Source organism: Aphis gossypii, chromosome X (genome assembly GCF_020184175.1).
Source record: "Aphis gossypii isolate Hap1 chromosome X, ASM2018417v2, whole genome shotgun sequence".
Taxonomy (NCBI): Eukaryota; Metazoa; Arthropoda; class Insecta; order Hemiptera; family Aphididae; genus Aphis; species Aphis gossypii.
The window spans coordinates 4,068,948-4,084,189 of NC_065533.1; the positions used below are offsets into that span (position 1 = coordinate 4,068,948).

At 27.5% G+C, this 15,242-nt stretch overlaps 1 protein-coding gene across 6 annotated transcripts in view; it reads left to right on the plus strand.

Annotated features, from left to right (window-relative positions):
• Window positions 1-14,710, plus strand: part of LOC114126210 (tyrosine-protein kinase receptor-like) — a 339,695-nt gene extending 324,985 nt beyond the window's left edge. For all 6 annotated transcript variants that reach the window (XM_050208083.1, XM_027990101.2, XM_050208085.1 and 3 more), the window contains 11 exons: window positions 164-373; window positions 3,080-3,331; window positions 8,233-8,325; window positions 8,387-8,579; window positions 9,058-9,145; window positions 9,264-9,548; window positions 9,841-10,040; window positions 10,113-10,214; window positions 10,598-10,823; window positions 12,132-12,733; window positions 13,711-14,710. In XM_050208083.1, coding sequence (XP_050064040.1) covers window positions 164-373; window positions 3,080-3,331; window positions 8,233-8,325; window positions 8,387-8,579; window positions 9,058-9,145; window positions 9,264-9,548; window positions 9,841-10,040; window positions 10,113-10,214; window positions 10,598-10,823; window positions 12,132-12,733; window positions 13,711-13,900 — 2,441 coding nt within the window. In that variant the 3' untranslated portion in view covers window positions 13,901-14,710. The remainder of the gene's footprint in view (window positions 1-163; window positions 374-3,079; window positions 3,332-8,232; window positions 8,326-8,386; window positions 8,580-9,057; window positions 9,146-9,263; window positions 9,549-9,840; window positions 10,041-10,112; window positions 10,215-10,597; window positions 10,824-12,131; window positions 12,734-13,710) is intronic.
• Window positions 14,711-15,242: the final 532 nt, after the last annotated feature.

Sequence of the window (15,242 nt, forward strand, 5' to 3'; positions counted from 1 at the left end):
TTTATATATATTGTTCATTAAAATATGTTCCTTAAAAGCTATTTAATTTACATGTTACTTTTTTACACTCGTTATTTTTTTAATTGTCCACTCACGTACTAGGTATAATGATTTGTCGTTAAACCCGTGTAACATACTATTAATTGCTTTTTTTGTATAACAGGTGCTGGTGGCGGTTGGGCCCCGGGAAACTATACGGAAGACAAGAAATCCACAGGCTCCGCGTTGTTGGGAACTGGCGGTGTCGGAAGCGATGGCGGCGGTGTGGGTGGACTGGCGTGCTACAAGAGTCGAGGCAACACTAAAGGATTTGGCGGGTTTGGTGGCGGTGGTGGCGGATGCGTTGCCGGCGGAGGAGGTGGCGGTTTCACCGGTAAGCCAATATTGACATTGATGTACTCGGAGACAAACACGCACCGATTCTCGACAAAACCTAAAATGGCCGGATGCGGTACCATTATGGTTAATTCGTTTTAATGGACGATTTTTATTTTGCCCGCATTAATAATGATTTTGTTTTCTGAAACTTATTCTACAGCTGAAAAATAGTAGTACACGTTCTTTAATGCCCAAACCGGCGATGACTAGATATCTTATAAACGAATCACCTACAATACGGCATTATATTGATATTTATAACTCTAATAATCTATTTTGATGAGATGTATCAAATTGTTGTGTAATATTTTGGTTCACTGCAAACAAGAGTAATAATAATGTCCTTCGATAGCTACTGACAATTATAGGGTTCATATTATATTTGTATAAGTAATATCGACTATAAAAACGGTTAGATTATTATCATATTAGGTATTGTCCTATAATTGGAAATGTTTTATTTTCTCAACCGGGTCACACACCATAGTATATCTATTATAAAATAAATCTAATTTTATTTTTAAGGCAAACACTGATAGTATTAAGATATTTTAGTTGATAAACAATATATTATAATAATATTGTATCGTACTACGAGTACATACATAAAATCATTAAATAAATCAAAAATTTACTTACTACACTAGTACGACTTGTACAAGCAATGTGTAAAAGCGGAACGTATTGCAAAACTCATAAAACATATAATTGTTGGCGAAATGGCAATAGACAACGGCCGGTCGGCCAACACTGCAGTCTACATTATTATGTGGGAAGAGATTGCGCCGAGTAGTATAATAAATAAATATAAAAAAAGAGGTCATCTCAAACTTGGTAACCACACGTTTCGAAGTAACATCGAAATAATAAATCAGTTCCACCGCAATAAAATAAGATCGCAAATGTATGTGCGACATCGGGCGTCTTCGAGAACGGGAAATAATATATATTTTATTATTTCTATTGCGTTCGGATCAATTCTGTCAGAAATTCTACAAATAATTTATTATGATCTTATGCAATTTTCGACAAAATATACAGTTGTTGTGTTACAATGGGATGTTACTATAACAACCGACCGACGAATCAATTAATCAGTCATGATTTACGGCCACCAATAAACGCGCTGAGTGTAAGTTATTACGGGAAAATTGTCTCCATAATAATTATTAACCACCCAATATAATGTAAGCATATTAAAATGAGTGTAAGCCGCAAAGATCTACGTTTAATATTATTATTATACTAAAGTTACAACAATCAGATTTAAACGAATTCATAATGTTCTACTTCTGTTATTATAGTCAATCTCAAAAATTATAAGACAAGAACATAAGGTTTGCTTATTTTAGAAAGATTTCAACTTAATGATACCTACTCCTAACGGTTTTATATACCTCTAAAAATGGTTCTAAAAAACAAGGTTTTAGAATCACTAAAATGCGTTCTTTTTTTATCTGATCCTAAATTAACATAACATTTATAATTTTGTACATCGTTTGTACTTCTTAAACTATTGTATATTTAATTATACCTAATAATCGGAATGATTTAGGTATATCTATACGTATTAACTTCTTAAAAGTATTATCTACAATTTGTTGAAAAAAAAATGAATCGCAAAATGCAAAATATGTATTTTCCATTGCATTTTATAACGTAATATAAAGTTTATTTATACTAATATGAAATATCAATAACTGTAAATATTATTGAAACTATAATAACAACGGATTAGTTGGGGGTTATTATTTTTTTTAATGATTTTCTTTGATGATGTATTTGCTTTTTCCGCTCTGACAATAATACGTTGTTTGGATAATATAAAAACTGTACATGGTTTTAATTTTTCTGTGAAACATTAACTATTCATATGTACACAGTTGTCAAAATGGTATTTTTTTAGGTTTCTGAAGTTTGACGTCACTGTGGATGAAATTTTCTCGTTTTATTTTTATAATGATTTACAGTATCATTAACTGTTCAGATGGAACAAATGTTAATTAATCCCATCCTTGTTTGCTATATATAATATAGAATATAGATATTTGTGATTAAATTCAACAGTCAAATGAATAATTATGAGTTAGAATAATTTATAATACCTATATTATGTGTACCTACCTAATACAATACATTGATATTAGGTTTTTTCTGACCAATTAATAATACCACCATTGTTTTTGTTATACTTTTATAACGCACACTAAATGATTGCTATTAAAACTATTTTTATTTTTTTCATTTTTAATATTCAAACAATTTATAAATAATATAAAGTGTACAAATATTCTTTTAAATATTTTTTTAAAAATAAGTACAAACAGAAAACCGTTATTTTAGACTAGTACCTAATATAACCTATTAATAGACTTCGATAATTTTAAAATTATAAAATTGTGCCTGATATACCCAAAGGAACCCTTAACGATTTTGAGAAAAAAAAGTTACTTAAAACTCATTACTATACTTATTACTTTTCGTTCTTAGTATCAAAATATCATTCGTTATATTTTCATTTTATTTGTAGCGTCATAGGTAAGGCTAGGGTAACAATTAAGTTGGGTTTTTTTCGGTAACTACGTTATTATCGTATTGCACTAAACGATTGTTCGGACCTTACCGATTCGATATCGATTCGTTAGGTGTATATTCTTGACGGTTACATGATATTAATTGATATTGAACCCGACGGATTCAGGTGGCCGCGCTTGGAGCAACAGTCAAACGAACGGCGAGGGCGGCTGGTCGTATTTGCCGGACAACCAGCACGTGTTTTATAGGGCCGTGTACCCTGGCAGCAACTATAAGTCCGGAAGTGTGTACATCATACCAGCTATAGTGGGCTGTGGATGCGCGTACCTGTGCGCCGCCACCAATCAGCTACGCAGCTCGGTCGTCTGCATATGCCCAGCCGACTTCAAACTCGGGCCCGACGGAAAGTCGTGTATATGTAAGTATGTCATTGCACACAGTAAACTATCCGAATACATAGCACAAGTACAGCGTTAACGAAAATCTAACGACGTGAACGTGAATTGTTCGACACGTGGCCGAAAACCGATATTTGAATATTTGCTATGATACGCGTATCATAGATTAACCGGTTGGTATCCTGTGGCTTGCAGGACACTGCGCAAAAATCAAGGTTGCGATAATTTAAAATCATTTAGTTTCAAATATTTCAATATAATGTTTATGTTTTTAGGAATATTTTAAATACCCTCAAAAGTACGTCTTCTTGCATCTTTCAAACTTCCAACACTTACACATTATTAATTAATATCTATTTTAATATGATGGAGGTATCAAAGATTCTAAATCTTTAAAGTGTATAATAGATGCCCCAGAAAAAAATGTCCTCTTACTTTTTGAATATTATTATTGAGTTTGTAAAAAGAAAAAAGAAGACTGAGAATATTTGTCCAGATCAAACTTAATTAATATTCATAATGGGCAAATAAAGGCGTTCTAATTGATCGAAAAGAGTGGAGTAATATATATTTATGTTGTTTTACGACCCGTAATGGAAATCGTAATTATAGCATTTTTATTATTATTTCAACGGTACTTAGCGTATTGCTTTTACGTATTGCGTAAAATTGTGTGTAACGTAGGTATTTATTGTGTAATAGAAGTAGCGTGTAAAAATTATACGATCGAAAACACAAGACTTACTTACACGTACCTTATTGAATGTTAATTATATTATTGATTACAATATTAAATTTTTTTCAGTACAAATATAAATATTAAATAACTATTAGTATTATTACAATAGGTTAGATCATTAATAGAGACGTAAATAGTAAACAAATTATTTTAAATAATAACCATTAATCAAATATACGTAAGAAAGGTTAAATAATTGTCTTAGTTACTAAATTTATATTTACTGATACAGTGATAATGTATAAAATGAAGAAATATTTTTATTTTTTTTACTCGTGTTTGTATTTTTAATTAATACTACTTTTTCAGTATAGCAGCCAGTAGGTAAAGTATTTGGAACGCGGAAAATGTTCATTAAAAATGTAAATTTGTAGTTTAATAATATTAAAATTGTATAGGTAATAAAATATATTTTACATATAAAAACAACTCTGATATTGTTATTAATTTCTAACAACATAATTACTAATATGTAACATATTAACTGGAAATATACGATTAATAAAAATATTATTAATGAATGATTTAAATTCTTAGAATGCTTAGATAGGTTTATCATTTTTCAAATAAATAACCAACATGATATTATTTCACATTTAACCATAAAGCATATTTAATACCCTTATGTTTGAATAGTTAATTCAGTTACATGTTTGTAGTTTATGTTAGCTAATATATGGATTACTAAGTAGTACAAAGACTTTTGGTTCTTGGGATTGTTAAAGGATTATGGAAGTTTATATCTTATGTTTAACAGTATTAGGACTAGTATTTAGAATTTTTCATATTGACAAATTTAAATTAAATTGTGAGTTGCATAATTGGAATCAAAGTTATTTAATTTTTTTCAGATTATGAATTTAGACGTGAATGATTTTTAGAAAATAGTTACTAAAATGTCAATTTTTTAATTTCCTATATTATTTATACAAAATTTGTATATTAAAATAAAATATTTAAACAAAATTACTCTAAATATTTGGTTAAATCACTATATATTACCTAATAGCTAATACTAATAATAATAATACATAATATATTACTGTATTACTATCCGAAAGAAGATTCTAATTTTATTCAGACATGATAATTTTTTTAGTAAATAATTGATTATAAAATCGTACTAAGCTAAATTTAAATTGTAAATCAAGATAAATATCATAGATATTAGTTTAATATTAGTGATAAATATTGTTTTTTGTATAAAATGGAAAAACTAACACAGAAAAACAAAAATGTTACATAATAATAATGTGCTATTTGTGGCGCCCTCTTGTTGAAATTTCTTATGACTATGTGACATCAGAATTTTATCAATAGATGGAAACATATAATTTGTGTACCGTGTATACGATAATAATATTATACAACATATTTTACGATTTGAATAAACAATTAATTTATAAATAATAAAGGTAACTGTAGACCTATTCATATAATCATATATTAATATATTATAATATTATAATTGCTATATTATGAGTTAATTGCTTAAGATTTATATAATTGTACTTGGACATTATATATTCCTTGTGAGTACTATTATTGTTAACTAAATAATATATATTTTAAAATATAAATGTTAATAGGTACTAATTATTTCAAAGAATATATTATATTGTGTTAAATATATATATCGAATAACTTATTATTATTTTATTTTTGTTTATATGTACATTGAGGGATTTATAGTTTATAAAGTATAACAATTATATAAAAAAATCATAATATTAGTCATTATTTGGGTTAATCTGCGTTGAAAGTTAGTAAGTAGGTGTAAAAAATAGTAACATTAAAAAAAAAACACAATTTTAGATTAAAAGGGCATGAAAGAAATGAAATTTCAAATTGTCACTTGTCCTTACACTCCTATCGTCATATAAGTCAGATAATTTAATAATGATACAAATATACAATTATAGGTAAAGAAAACACTATTTTTGCTTCAAAATAAATGTTGATTAAAAATGGTATTTTTCAATTATTATTATTGTTTAATTTCTAATGACAGATTTTGCTATCTAAACTAAATGATAAAATATAATGAATAGATTTCAGTATAAATTATAAATATGTACCTAGTAAAATGTGTACTGTTTACTAGTTATTATAATTTTGAAATGAATAATACGTTTAGTAATAATAACATAATATGAGGTGTATGTTTAAGATGTTGAAAGAGGTTCAGTAAATAATGTTAAAGTTGTACTTTTTTTATATGATTTATACTTTAGGTATTTTGTTCTTTATTATATTACTGTAATATTTGATATGAGAAGTTCCATTATTTTTAAAATTTCAGAGTTCAGATTGATATACTCGTATTTTATTAAAATATTTCAAAAAGATATACTTTATTTTAATTGTATAGAAAATTGAATTTTTTTAATAACATTCAAAATTCTGACTTACTGAAAAAAGGCACGGTGATAGATATAATGAAGTGTATTTTTCAAGTATATTTTAATGAAAAATGTCATTTCTATTCCCAACAAGAATATATAGTAATAATATTATACTATATTATATGGACATAATATAGTACTTATTGTTTTTATACGTACCAAAGAACATTCACAGACATGACGCATAAATATATATTCGTTCCATTTATAAATATCATTAAAAATATGTTTTTAAGTCTTAATATCATTCAGCATTCGTGAATTTTTTTTAAGACCGTATATTATTATTATTTTTTAATTTAATTTTTAGTTTCATACAATGAAATGACGAACACACTTCAAATATAAAAACACAATTAGATCTTAGGTAATTAATGTATGTGCGTGTAATGATGATGATAAAAAACAGACATATTGTTATAAGACTAATGATGTAGGTTCATCAGAATAATAATATTATAAACTCACACTTTATGTACAATTTTAACAAATACCAGTTGTTAGTGAAATTTAATAAAAACATTGTATATTTTATAAACTTTTTTATATATTGTTAACAAGTGTATTACGTAAAAACTAAAAATGTCTTATACTACAAACTTTAAAATGCATCGAACAATCATTTTTGATACTTAATTAGATAGGTACTGCGTATATTTGTTGCTCAGAGTGTAAAAATAATGAGCTATTATATTCATTATAGGATTGTTAAGGTGATTTTATAAGCTCATAAAAACCTACAATAATATTATTGCGACTAATCAATTATATAATAAAAATCTTAAAATTGTTTAATTTTCAGTAAACTGACACTAGAAAGTTAATACATATTTTTGATTGGTGTAAAATATATTTAATCAAACATAATATGGTCATTTTATATTTTATAATTAATAACTTACTTACTTGCGTTACTATTAATTCGATTTCAATTACAGAAAATTATTTTAAAATTATATCATAAAATTTGGATTTTTTTTTTTAATTTAATAATTTAAATAGTAGTAAGTGTTTTTACTTTTTACAGACACTATAGGGAACTGAATTGTTTAATTTGGGTGCAAAGCCAATATTAATAAAAATACAAATTTTAAATAATTTATAATCATATTTGTGTAACTGTGTTTGGTTGGGATATAATGATAATAACAACACGTCATATGTTATCTTTTTGTTGTTGTTTTTGACCTTAAGTTCATTAATAAAATTTAAAATGACTAAACTGTGCGCATACAGATAATGAACAAATAAAAATAAAAATTCGTATTAATTCATGGACCCTTGTGATATATTATGTCGTGTGTTAAATGTATTGTACCTATTCGTGTTTTTATTATTATTTAAATATTCTCGTAAATAACTATAATAGTAAGAAGGATTGAGGTAGATAATCGATAATGTAGAAACTTTTTCGTGCCTACGCAAGTTTAATTTTATTGGTTGCCCTAAATCAAAAGCGTAGTTTATATAAACTATAATAAATTGTTTATACTCGGTAAATGTATTTAAGATTAATTTACACCAACATAATTAACACTTGACACTAAAGCATGGTATCGAGGTGGAATTAATGGTGTAAATAAAAATATCTTTAATTATTGTCAAAAATATATTGTACAATATTTATCTTTACAAATATTATAGGTACCTACTAATTTAATATTTATTATTGGAATCAAAGTAACTTTTAGTAATAATTAACGACACAATCAAATATTATAATTATGAACTTTTTTAACTCAATAAATAATATAAAATAATACCTATTGTTTAACAGATCAATCAACAGAGACAACAAAAATTATATTTTTGATCACTGGAAGTGTATTTGCAGTTGTAATTATTTGCTTGATCTTAGGGATTTGGATGTGTAAGTTAAATGTTAACGAGTATAATTAAATTTTACTAATATTTTGCATTTACGGTTTTAGATAGAAGTTATCGAAAACGAAAAGAACGCAAAGAAAATATCAATATAATACACAATGGAATATTAAATTACGATCCGATATCGAGAAACAGAAATGGAAATGTAGATATTAACCCTACTTATGATTTCAATGGAAGGATTTTGACAACAAACGATCTTCCAAGAATATTAAGGGATGAACTAAGAATACAAAAGTAAATACAATTTATATTACTAAAACAATAGTTAACTATACTTTATAAGATAATAAATTAAAATAAATATTTAAACATTTTAAACTTATATCAGCTGACCTTTTGACAATTGTATAGTAATTATATTTGTAATACCTTGAAATTTAATTATTTTCATTGATGTTAACAGTGGAAAATATTGTTTTTAGTTAATATTATCATCCGTCATGTTAATTTCATTGATTAAGTTAAAATCAACGAATAGAGAAATCAATATTATTTTAAGTTTTACGAGAGTACAATAGTTTAATCAATTAATTATGGTAGTTACCACAGTATAATATGTTATTATAATTGTAATGTAATTTTGACTCGGCTTATAATAATAACCAGTGTCGTAAATGAGATATCGTAACATCAAACATTATAGTCGAAAGGAACTTCTAACTTTGATTGCTAAACAGCAAAGTTTATAATGTACATTACGTGTGATTTCTAGATCTATTGGCGAAGGAGCTTTTGGAGTGGTGTACCGAGGGTATTATAAAAAAACGGGTGAAACGGAAGAGATGCGTGTTGCGATAAAGGTTAGTATATGTGTCAAAAAGCATACATGCATTACCAATACGTGTGTCTGACCAGAATACATAATATTTTAATTTAGCTCATACACCGTTATATAAAACTTGATTGTTATTATTTCAGACTCTTCAACCAAAAAAAGACATGACCAATGTGGAGGTGAAATTCGACGACGACAACACTCCTAGTACCGAAGTTGAAAGAGAAACTAGACAGAGACTCAAAAGAGCTGAACTGTCTTGTATACGTGACTTCTTAACAGAAGCCATCATAATGAGTCAGTTTAATCATCCAAATATCGTGAAATTCATCGGAATCACTTTCGAAAAGAACTATAGGTTTATAGTGACAGAACTTTTGAGTGGGGGAGACTTGAAAGAATTTTTGCGCAAAAATCGTCCTTCAGTTGTATGTATATATACTATGATATAATAATACTATTATAACCTCTAATAAATTATTGAACCACTAAAAATGTAAAATTATATGAGACAAAAATAATATAATGTCGGTTCATTATAAGATACAAAACATACTAAATAGTATTTAAGTATTCATTGTAATGAAATATAATGCATAGAGTTAAAAGGTTAAAAAAATAAACACAATTTTAGACTTGTCATCTTGTATAAATAATTATATAATATTTAATAGTAGTTGTTTCAGTATTAGAATAATAATATTTTAATGCAATTTTCAGCAACAAAATCACAAAATCATTCCCGTAAAGTTAAAAGATTTATTAAAAATAGCATTGGATATTTCCAAAGGATGCGTTTACTTGGAAAATCTTCATTTTATCCACAGAGATATTGCTGCCAGAAATTGTTTACTGTCTACGACAGGACGTGGTAGAGTAACGAAAATTGCCGATTTCGGAATGTCTAGGGATGTATACAGGTTTGTTAACTATGGACTTATATTTGTTATAATAATATTACGTATCTAAACATTTTGTATTACTTTTTTCAGAAATGAGTACTACAGAAAAGACGGTCAAGCCATGTTGCCTATTAAATGGATGCCAACCGAGTCGTTGGTAGACGGCGTTTTTAATTCAAAATCCGATGTCTGGTAAAAACAATAATTATTTTAATTTTTTTTTTTTATTATTATTATTATTATAATCATCAGATAAATTATGAAATGAATATTTAAAAGTTTAATAAGTATTTAAATTTATTGAAATAACCATACAAATTAACTATATAATTATATAAATTTATATACCTAGTGTCCAATACTACAATATGACTAACTTACAAAACTTCTAATTTCAAGATTAGATTTTTGTTTCTTAATTTCTTAATGATTTTTTTTTAAATGTATAATATAGATAAAAATTTAAATATCTTTTATTAGTTATAATTTTTAGAGTCACTAGTTTTTTGTATTCCAAAAGGACTTTACTGTGTTTAATGTGTTTATTATTATTATTATTATTATTGTTATTTTAGGTCTTATGGAATCACATTTTGGGAAATCATGACATTTGGATCTATGCCATACACGGGCATGACAAATAAAGAGACAATGAATTACGTGATGAGAGGTGGGCGTTTATCTAGACCGGTAATTTGTCCAGAACCCGTATATAATCTTATGAGTAGCTGCTGGATAACAAACCCTGAAGAAAGACCTACATTTGAGTGTATTCGCAATAAACTCCGTCTCTTTATACAAGTAAGTTATGTTTACACGATTACATCGTACAAATTGTTTGATCTAATGTCTATATAGATAATGGAAAACACTTTTACAACCAGTGGTGATTTTACTTGAAGGTTTTTTTAATTATAATATAATCTCTAGATAAATACTTAATATGATAATTGTGTGGTAATAAAATTTTGCTCAACAATAATACTATGAAAAAAATTAAGTACAGTGAAAATAATCTACTAATCTACTAACTATCAATGAATTATTCTAATATGAAATATCTAGACTATAACTCATTAATAATTATATCACAATCTAGTGGTAATAACTATACAGAAAACAATACTATGATAGGTAGCGTAGGTATTTACTTTAAAATAAATATTGTAAATTGGTAAATGTTTCAAGTATTTTTCTTGAAAATGTTTGTGTTTTTTTTTTATATAATTAGTTAATTATTATCATAATTTATTTCACAAGTGATAATATTTCTAACTGATTTAAATAAAATAACCTTATAGTTTAGAATAAATAAATTAGTAGTTGTGAATTTCGGGTAAAATAAAAAAAGTATAGTCATACAATTTTATAATATTTCAAAATTCAAACCACATAGTTATTAATTGCAGCGTTTACCTACCTTTTTAAAATTTGTAAAAAGATTAAATTTTTCTCAGTTAAAATACTTTGTTGGTGATATTATGTGCATCACACTTTTTTAACAATAGGTATGGTACTATATGTTAGGCACCTGAATTATTTTAAATATAAAAATGGCTAAAAAACTGTTAACATTTTTTTATGAACAATAGATTGCACAGTAAAGAACGTTTAGATTTGAAAATAATTATATTATAAATGATTTCAATAATATTGTAATATTTATTTATACATTTTTTTTAAATAAATTTATTATAAATTTAAATAATGACCTATAAAAATGAATAATTTCGAACCTTATTAAGATGTACGAGATTGTTATGTACGTTCGACATCAACGTAGAAAACGATTGAGTATGTTTGCAGACTGATTAAAAAATATTTTTAAGGAAAAAAAATAAACAGGATTGCTTATAAAATTGTATACAACATCGTCAGATTTATTTATATTTAAATTTTCCGTTATAAGTTCTATGAAAGTTTTCATGAAAATGGGCAACAACGCTTAATATTTCTTACAAAGTTGTATTGTCGAAACTCAGGTAAAATCGTTTTTACTTAGTCCATAAAATATTTACGTGCATTTACTTCTATTTGTAAAATTTACCAAACTATCAATATATTTATTAATAATGTGGGTGTGTGTTTGGTTGTTATCTGTTTGCGTAGGATCCAGATATACTCGATTACACACCACCGGTAATCGGAAGGCCCGCGGCCCCGCTGCCGTATAGAGCAACGCACCCCCTCGATGAGAACGCACCGCCGGACGGTGTTCTTCGGGCAGTTGACGTAGTCAATAGTAGTGGCGCCATCAACGAACCGCAGCAATACAAAAGCCAGGAGGAACCTCAGTACGTGACGCCACTGCCGGCCGACGACTTTTTCGAGGGTGTGGACGCGGAACTGATGAAGGACGCGGAGCGGTTCGGCCGGTTCCGCCGCAGCAACGAGATGGCGCCATTGGACGACATGCGCGACTACTGTGACGATGATGACGATGATGACGACAACGACGACGACAGTGTCGGTGACGAAGAGGACGAGGACGAGGACGCGATAAACGTCGCGGAAGCCGAAGCCGAAGACGAAGCTGAAGACGACGATGATGACGATAACGACGAACAGAACGTGGAAGAAGAGGAAGACGACGACGCGAACGGTGCGGAGATCGTGCTGGATGCTGACAACAATCGGTTCGACGAGGACGACGATGACGCGTATGGAGACAACGCCAGGAGCAATGGTCCAGTGTCATCGTATCACTGGAAGTAAGTGAAAACAAGTCATGTTGGCTAATGTACACTGTGCTAATCAGAAAACAGATTTCGCCCATTATACGGGGCTAGAAGAAAAATTAACTTAGAATGACGATGTAGGGGAGGGGGTTACGATAAATTCATTTGTCAGATCTGTGTTTTTAGACCTTTGCGGTTAAGTCATCGTCACGAATGATACCGTGTTTAATTTTCTTCGAACAGTTTAAAGGGTTTGTAATAAATTAATATACCTTGGAACGTATTCCATGTCCGTGTATTTCCAATCGTTAAAGGGGATGCCGTGTATTTTTGGTCGATTTGTATAAACCAACTAAAAAACGATAGTCGAATGTTTCTTTTTGTTGGATAAAGTAATATTATGTACCTAACTAACAGTTAAAATTTTTAATTGAAATTCTATTAAGTTCCTTCTCGCCTGTAAACATATTGATAAAACAATATATTTTATTCCCAAGCGTTATGCCGTTGAAATAACTTTGAATGTCTTTCGTAAATTGGAAGATATGGTCATTTACGATAGTATTATCGTTCCTATTACATCATCGTTTTAAATGTAAAAATGTACAGAACATTGGTCAATATCGATCATTACTACAGAGGTTTTTATTGACATAATATGTATTTAGGTATGTGAGTCCAATAAAAAAACAATGATTTTTCTTTTATGGCTATTGGATAGCAAATACTTATTATTTTTAAAAACATTCATTTTTCGAATTTTATTTTCATCTATAATTTTAAATTTAATATTTAGAACTTCATTTTTTTTTTTTTTTTTGCTCATAATCTATAACAAAATATTACTATAATATGTATATTTTTTTCAAAGATTGTTTTTATACAAAGTAATAGTAATCATCTCATATGCAACTAAATGATATTAAGTGTATTCTTTTCAAATAGAATTTTAATCAAATTGATATAAACGCATAATGCATTTTTTAAATTGTTTATTCTTGTTATTGCAGTAGATTCAAAGAAACGAGTTTCATCAGCATGAAGGAACCCAACACCAAACAGACGAATGCGGATGGCCAGATAAGTTCCTCTAAGAGACGAAAGTCGTTTTCCGAACTCGAAGACAACAGGCCTAACCCTTATTCGTTGACAGGCCGCGTTCGATACAACGTCGCCAGTGACGGGAAAATAAGATGCTGACATCCGGACTCAAGGACTTCGGTTATTGAGTCCTTGGAAATGTTATAAAAATATGTTCTTGTACATTGCGTGTACAATGTTAATACTCTGTTTTAATGTACGACTGTTGTAAATATTTTTTTTTTTCATTTTTAACTCACGGCGTCTATCTATAAGTACTCTATAGTATAATTGTTTTATTTAAACAAGTATACCATACACGTCTAATCCTGGGTAAAATACAAAGAATTATAACCTCAAATTAACTGTATAATAATTGTTCAATAAGACATGTGTATAAATAATATCATAGTTTAAAATATCTAACCCTAGGTATACGGTTATAAAAAAAATTTAGTTTAAAATAATATTGGCACATTTGTTGGGTATAATTAAGCAGCATCACAGTTAAAACCTAATAATTATTCACCATGCTTAGACATTTTTCAACAATTTAAAAATGACATACTTATTAAGAAATACATGTTTTAAAAATAACCTCTTTGATATCATTATTTTCATTATAAGTATAGTATTTATAGTTTGTTATATTTTAAACCATAAAGTACATTGAAGTTCTTGCAATATATTATTATCTGTTAAAATTGAATAGTGTTTACAAAAAAAAAGTATAATTGTCAAGTCATTAACGATTGAACAGTATAATTTGAATATTATGATGTTCAAATAAAAACATATAAATACGTATGTACGTATTTATAATAATAATAATTAAATATGAAAATTAATTAAGAATCTAATAATATGCACATAGACACCCTTAAATATTATATTATATTATACTGAACAAATTTTGGTGTATAAATATGAGAAATAAAATACGTGAAATATAATTGTATAAATTGAATATATCATTAGAATATAAAAAATATTTTGTATTATTGTTACTACACTAAATAATACTATGTTAAAGATCTCTACCATGTTTGAATAACAACACAGCCACAGCTATTAAATGGATATTATTAATTCCATAAAGAAAAAAGAAAATATTTTATATACAATTTGAGTAAATTATATTTTTTACATAATCAGTAAAGACATAATAAAGTTTGGGTTTGTAATAAGGGATAACGTATGTTAATCAGCTTATATTTAAATTGTCCTTGTAGATATCTGATCTAGTATAAACCCATTTGTATTAAATTTCAATGGCTTATTTTCATTGATAAAACACAAATATCGTTTCAATAAAAATAATAATGTACAGCTACAATCAAAATTGAAATCAGCATTTTGCTTCTATTTGTTCAAATGGAGCTTATAAGATATGTTAATAATTAATATTATAGCCAAAGTGGCATCCAATAAGCTCAAAGTATATGATATTAATTGTGATATT